The 7332-nt window shown below is 32.6% G+C and overlaps 1 protein-coding gene and 1 long non-coding RNA gene across 2 annotated transcripts; one reads left to right on the top strand and one right to left on the bottom strand.

The window, feature by feature from the left end:
• Positions 1 to 1989: 1989 nt before the first annotated feature.
• Positions 1990 to 3009, bottom strand: LOC112509913. The gene is made up of 3 exons (XR_003068869.1): positions 2903 to 3009; positions 2705 to 2804; positions 1990 to 2050 (listed from the first exon to the last, which is right to left on the bottom strand). It is a non-coding gene; the product is annotated as an uncharacterized LOC112509913 (long non-coding RNA).
• Positions 3010 to 3530: 521 nt separating this feature from the next.
• On the top strand, positions 3531 to 7149 carry LOC112509911 (tropinone reductase homolog At5g06060-like). Its single transcript, XM_025115121.1, has 4 exons — positions 3531 to 3878; positions 5076 to 5292; positions 5375 to 5481; positions 6841 to 7149. Exons 1-4 carry the CDS (start codon positions 3567 to 3569, stop codon positions 7012 to 7014), a joined length of 810 nt encoding a protein of 269 aa, XP_024970889.1. The 5' UTR covers positions 3531 to 3566; the 3' UTR covers positions 7015 to 7149.
• The last annotated feature ends 183 nt before the right edge of the window (positions 7150 to 7332 follow it).

Here is a 7332-nt window from a genome sequence, read left to right as displayed (position 1 = left end):
AGATAAACATAATCAAATATTGGATAAATATCTCATTTTAAATATAAAAAATCAAAAATATAATTATGATAATCATTGATAACTAACAGAATTTAATTAAGGAAATTACACCAAAACACAAAAACTTTTAAAAAAAATAATTTAATACTGATATCGATATTTTTCAAAAACATGATCACTTTTTTTTTAAATTTTATGTTGGTAAGGAGCAACAAAAGACTTTAATAGTGTTGGATCGGATAAATCATAGCCAACCACTTCCATATAATACTTACAATTTACCAAATATAACTGCAATTATGCTTTTAAGGTTACCAAGAGAAGATCCAACACAACATGCATTGTGGACCTTTGTCAAATGTTTTTTTTACCTACACCATACGAATTCAAATTACCAAGTAAAGATTATGACAAGAAGTTGAGTTTTAACTATTCTCAACATTAATAAACGTTTTTAGTGTAAATGAAAAATTAACAAATCACCGTTGTCATGCATTTTTTTAACAATTACAAGCCTCGCATATAGCAACAATCTACATACACAATAAAAATGTTAGAACCAATTAGATTCATCCCTCAATAAGAAGCCTAATGTCATCCGTAACATGTAAATTCAATAGCCCAACTCCAAAATAATCCATGAACTCAGGAAAAAAGAAACCAATTGGTGCACCATAAGCGATGATTATAAAAATAATCCATCAAGCGAAATCACATTTTCAGTTCATGTTCCTACTTTTCTTGATCCCAAAAGCAAGTCATGTTTCCTAGCCACATTGTTCAACTATATATACATGTATATTATTCTTTACTAGAAGGGTACTCGTGTAATGAATCGAGACACATTTTGATTTCAATGTTTCATTTTATTTTTTATCTATGTCGATATAATACGATTTTATGTGGTTTTGAGAAAATGATACTGCTTTTATTTTTGAATAAAATATATAAAATTAAAAATATATTATGATTTTTGCAAAAAAAATATATCAATATTAGTATCAAATTAACTATTTAAAAGTTTTTATTTGAGTATTTTTTTAATCCAAATTTTTTATTATAATTTAATTTATCGTAACGAAATAACTTAATTTAGATTTAATAATATTTTTTATAAAGATAATAATTAAGTATTATGTTAGAACTCAACAATTATTCTAATTATATTTTATATTTTTTTATATTTTAAAATGTGATGTTTATCCTCTATTTGATTATGTTTATCCACAGTTAGTTATATGAATTCAAACATAGAGCTTTAATAAGTTATACTTATGCAAAATTTATTTGTAATATTGAATTTTAAGTAATATGCATCAATAAACAATATTTCATGCATAAAAAATGGGTTTTAAGAGTTTTTGTCAAATGCTTTATAATATAGTATAGATAAGAATAAGAAATTATTCATCTTTACATGTAACTTACCTGAGGTAGCAAATCAAGAGAAACATTAAACAAAGGACCTAACCTAATTCTTATTAAAACATTAAACATCATAATTTCAATGTTCTTTTATAGTGATTATAGAAAGCCAGTGTTCCATTACTGTTTGATTTTGGACATTGAATTGATGTGGTTAAGTATACATTTTAGTAATGTGAAGGTATGTCATACCATTTAACTTACTATCAAAGTCACATGAATAGTGGAAGCATGCCTAAGTTGCATCCCGTGTAGGCCTTCTTCCTTGAGAAAATATGTTTCCAGGTACCGACTACACGACCATATAAACCAAAAGGTTTAAGAATTAACAAGTAGATTCAAAACTGTTAGCTATAACCAAGAAAAGATGCTTGAAATCCATAGATTGTAGCAAAGATTGCAAGTCGAAACATGGTTCATTTGCAATTTTAAGTAATCGTGTTTTTTATCGTTTCCAGAACACCAAAAGATAGCAATCTCAATAGGAATAAGATAAAATGACTTGAGTGGAAACATGGTTTGAATACCTTTAAAGGTTCCACCAATAAGCTGTCGAAGGTCATCCACCTCTAAAACATGCTCATGATCACATCTAAAGGACATACAATTGTAGCTCAGATCATTCCTGCATATGTAGTACAATAAAAGATGTAATCAAAAGTTAATAACAAAAGCTCGGATCAGAAGCTACACTAAAAACCAAGCTTAAWATTGAGAGAAACGTTCATMTTCTATTAATGTGTTGTCCATTTACAGAGAAACAGTAATATTTATAGAAAGGAAGGGAATGGAATAGAGACATAGGTCATATGAATTTAAGAAAGGTGAAGTGAAGAATAACGATATGTTGCCACAAACACACAATATTTTCAACAACAAACTTGAAAAAGAGATCAGATTATAGGATAGATTTGGCTTAACATGTTTTCTCAAATTATCATGTAAACTTCAAGACAATTTGTTGATACTTTTATCAGTTACAACTGCAATATTTTTCCCATTCTTTACTCAAGTATGTTGTATTGAACAGTCTTCAAATTAAGTTTCGATGATCACAGTAAATGTATGTGATCCTTCAAAAATATATTTAAATAAAACTATAAATTGGAATAACATAAAAGTTCAACTCCATGACCTTCTTCTTTAGAGTGTTACCTCTTTCAACATTCTTTCACCCTGAACATCAAGCACATTCAAACAAGGAAATGTAGAAATCCCAATGATAACAACTAACCAGCTGCTAATCTAAACAGGATGCCAACATGTACATACACCTTACCTTTGTTTTAACTACTTCAACCAATCCAGATTCAATCACAGCCTCTAGCTTGTCGAGCCCTTTGAGGTCAAGTCCTTGGAGATCTTCTCCTTTCATTTGCCTGTCATAAGTGAGCATACACTGTTTTTAATAAATCAAATCAAATTTGCACACATTCAAAATTAATGGAAGAACAAGTGGAAAAACAACATTTTGTACCTCAATTTAGGGCTTTTTCTGCAAGTTCGTTGCTCAACATGGCATATTTCCTACTTTCTATCTAAGAAATGAACATTCATATGGAGTTCAATGAAGAAAAAAATAATACATCTATAGTATCAATGATCTCTTCAGATCTATAATAATACAAAAGTAGAATACTATAATAAAAAAATTTATAAAAGTAGGTTGCTATTTCATGTATTTAACCCGTTAATTAATAGAAAAATGAAAAAGAAATGAAAAAGATGGGTATAAAAAAGCGGACAACAATAAAATAAATATCTTCTTGTTTCGCGTATTCGAAATGTATAAGTTATACATTGACTTTTTATATTCGTCATATCATATTTTCATCAACTCTATCAAATAAAAACTCGTCTCTCAAAATTATTTTCGAGATAACTGACTTTTATAAAAGTTTTTTATGTTTGATAATTAACAGGAAAAAGGGGATAAAATGATAATTAACGGTATAAATTATTTATTTAAATATAATTTATTATCGATGTCATATCAAAATAAGTAAATAAATTGTTTTTACAAACAATGTCAAAGCAACACTAATTTTTGGTGAGATTGTGGTTAAATATATTGTTAGTTTAACAATGGAACAAACACTTGCTTGGCGGTCGTGGCAGAGTAGCAAAAAGAGCCCCAGAAAATGACGACGACGGCGGCGGCGGAGACCGGTTCTGCAACTAGAAATTCCAGATGGTCTCTAGCTGGAATGACTGCTCTCGTCACCGGTGGTACACGTGGGATCGGCTATGCTGTGGTGGAGGAATTGGCGGAGATGGGGGCGGCGGTTCATACTTGCTCTCGCAATGAGGCTGAGCTTAACCAACGCTTACTGGAATGGTCTGCCAAAGGCCTTACCATCACCGGATCCGTCTGTGACGCAACCTCTCGTCCTCAACGCGAGCAGCTTCTACAAAAAGTCTCATCTATCTTCAATGGAAAGCTCAACATCCTAGTAAGTTGTTCAGATTTTGTTAGGACGTTTTTACTTGCTAAGTTCATTTGTAAATCAAACCCGACTTATCGAGCTTAATCTTTCTAGTAGTTGTTCCATTATTTTCTGAGAAACTGATAAATTGGGTAATTTATTGAGATTTGAGGTACCAAATTGTGATTTAGGACCCTAATGCTATTGGTACAGTAATGATAAGAAATTTTATATGGCTAATTATTATGCTGAAACTCCCAATGTAGTGAAACCAGTTTGTTGGTGTTTCTAAAGAAGAATTGAACAGGATGTTCTCCATCAGAATATTGGTCGATGTACGTTATATAACTTTGGTGAAATGTTATCACACAAATTGCTTGTGCTCTGCAACGTAAATCAGACCTATGACCTATACCTTTAGAAGCTAATGTCCAGTCCTAATTCCTATGCCAGTAGTTCTACTACTTATTTGTTTTCTATGCGAGTATGTACTACTCCATCCTTCCCAAAGAAAGTTGTGAAACACTTCTATTTTTAGATTAAGGGGCCGTTTAGTTTACTGAACRCTTATCCGGTAAGTATTCCTCATCGGATGAACATGGCAAAGGTCAAGAATCTTACCTTGCAAGAGCGATTGTAAGAATGGAGACTCTTACCCAAATAAGCGCTTACCTAGTAAATTGTTGCATAGGATACCGTTTTTGATGTACTACAATCKTATTAGATAAAAATAAATTATAATGTTGATTCCTACTAGCGCTTAGTGAGTGAGCATTTGGGTAAACGGCCSCTAAGAATGCAATATTTTCTTTTGCAGGATGTTCACAAATAATATATTTTCCCCACTGTTTCTTGTGGTTAAGTTTTCTTTATTCCCTTAAGCTTTATTGAGGAAGATTTTAGATCTTTGATTAATACTTATACCATTTTTATTATATTATGTTGGAAAAACCTTTGCATTTCAAACACGATGACTTGCTTTTTACAAATATAAACACCTAACTAAGATTTGTTTCCAACGGCCAAAGTTTTCTTGTTATGTCTATGCAATAACGATCGGGCATGAGTGTCCGGAAGTTGTCATTGTATACTCCCGCGGGTCGGAAGGCGGCGGGGGAAGGAGAGGGAGACTGGGTTCTATGGTTCTCWTAGGTTTCTCAAAATGATTTCAGTAACTATCACATTTTCCCAGAAGACTTACTTCCATAGAGTTATTTCCTGTAGATAAACAATGTTGGGACGAACATTAGGAAACCTGCTATCGAGTTTACTGCTGAAGAGTATTCTATGCTCATGGCTACCAATTTGGAATCTTGCTACCATATGTGTCAACTTGCACATCCTCTTCTAAAGGCTTCTGGAGTTGGAAGCATTGTGTTCATTTCCTCTGTTGCAGGTTCGATCCACATTTCTTCTATGTCTATCTATGGAGCCACTAAAGGTATGTTTTTTCCTATTTGGTGTTATGTAAGAGTATAGTTTCCAAGGGCAAGGGGGTCTTAACTTCCGTACTCCATCCACAGGTGCAATTAATCAGCTTACAAAGAATTTAGCATGTGAATGGGCAAAAGACAACATTCGGACTAATGGTGTAGCACCATGGTACACGAGAACTTCGCTTGTCAAACATGTAATATGCTTTCATCTCCTCTCCTCCTCTCTCTATCATCACTTGAATTTTTCTTCTTCTACTTTACCAGATTTTTTCACTTACCAAATGCAATATAGCTGTTACAAGCTGATTGTGCTTGCTAGCATAGTAGCATGTGAGTACAAATCTACTAAGGCTTATTGATCTGTAGTTCACCCATTAACTTCTAGCTTTCTAGAAAGACCGATGTGGCATGACTTATTAGTTAGAAGCATACACACTTAATTTTGTTCTATTAGCCTCATGCTAATCCAAGTTTATATTCAAATTGAAGCAAAAAATGATTTTTGCTAATGGGGTTTTAAGGGGAAAAATCATGCTTGGGTTGGGGTTTGGGGTGGGGGGGGGTCCCCCTCTTTGACACCATACACTACCTAACTAGGTACTTTTCAAGAAAAACATGATGTCCCCAAGGGTTGTGAGCAACTTGTGTAGCCTTTTGTACACCTCACATATGATTCAAGTAGATTTATGTTGGGGAACTAAAGGTGTTTTTCAAAATTCGCTTGCCCTTGGTCCTTACAGTTTTGGTACTGGCCATAGACCCACATGAGCACATGAGATAAAAGCATTCTAACCTGCTGAGGACCATTTGGAGAAAGCTTAAACATTGGCCATAGTACCTTCATTTGGAGAAAGTTTTATGGGATGTCTAAAATGCCTAAGCGTTCTAATAGAGTACTTTATAGAAACTAAGTTTTATAGGACCAAACTATAAAGTGTCGTGTCTAAAAGTGTTACAATAAGTTTATAGGACGCTTTAAAAATAATGTGTCGTATTACCTATTCTATAACCATTTTTTTATAGGACACTTTTTCAAATAGTGTTGTATAAAATAGCTAATAGAACACTTTATTCTAAAAGCGTCCTAAAAATTGTGTAAACGACTTAGAGCATCCTATAAACCTATTGCAATTGTAAACCTATTGCAACACTTTTAGATGTGACGTTTTTCGGTTTGGTCCTATAAAGTATATTCTATTAGGACGCTTAGACATTTTAGATGTCGTATAAAACTAGTTTTGTTGTAGTGCCATTTAATACTTCCAAACTCTCACCAATTTGGCATATGATTCCCCTAATATCACCTCTCCGTTTGTTTCTCATAGACTTCACATATCTTACAGAAAACATATTTCACATTTTGTGTTATCTTTTGTTAGATAAACACYTACATAAAACATYGACCRAAGTTTGGGTGAAGTAACAAAGAAACCATGTCGAAGAAGATTTTGATTGACCAGTCAACGAGCGATATAGATCTGCTTATTTTGGTAGTCCATAATGTAGTAAGGTTTGAATTTTAGATCTWACACTTGTTYGATTGTTTTGTGCAGTTGCTAAGTAACGAGGAGTTTGTGGAGCGAGTGGTATCAAGAACTCCTATGAAACGAGTTGGAGAAGCAAATGAAGTGTCGTCCCTGGTGGCCTTTCTTTGTCTACCAGCTGCTTCTTACATCACTGGTCAAATAATTGCGGTTGATGGAGGATTTTCGGTTAACGGTTTCTGATGAAGTGGAGTCAATTTAAACCTTATTATGTATTATACTGTAAATAAATAAATGTTTCTACCACTTTTACTTGCATCAATCATATGAACATCAACCCTCCTTTCAAGTTCTATTATATCAAAAATGTTTATTTAATGTATATTTTGATTGTCTTTTAAAAATATATACACATACATATATATATATAGAGAGAGAGATTATTTCAAATACAACCTATGACATTTGTACAACCAATGCAACCCAATAAATTGAAATATTTATGGAAATGATGAGAGTTCATTTATTATATTTTAAATATTTATGGAATATGAATACGGT

Source organism: Cynara cardunculus (assembly GCF_001531365.2).
Source record: "Cynara cardunculus var. scolymus isolate 2C chromosome LG 3, CcrdV1, whole genome shotgun sequence".
Taxonomy (NCBI): domain Eukaryota; kingdom Viridiplantae; phylum Streptophyta; class Magnoliopsida; order Asterales; family Asteraceae; genus Cynara; species Cynara cardunculus.
The sequence above is the reverse complement of the archived record's forward strand: the minus strand, read 5'-3'. Positions and strand labels throughout refer to the sequence as shown.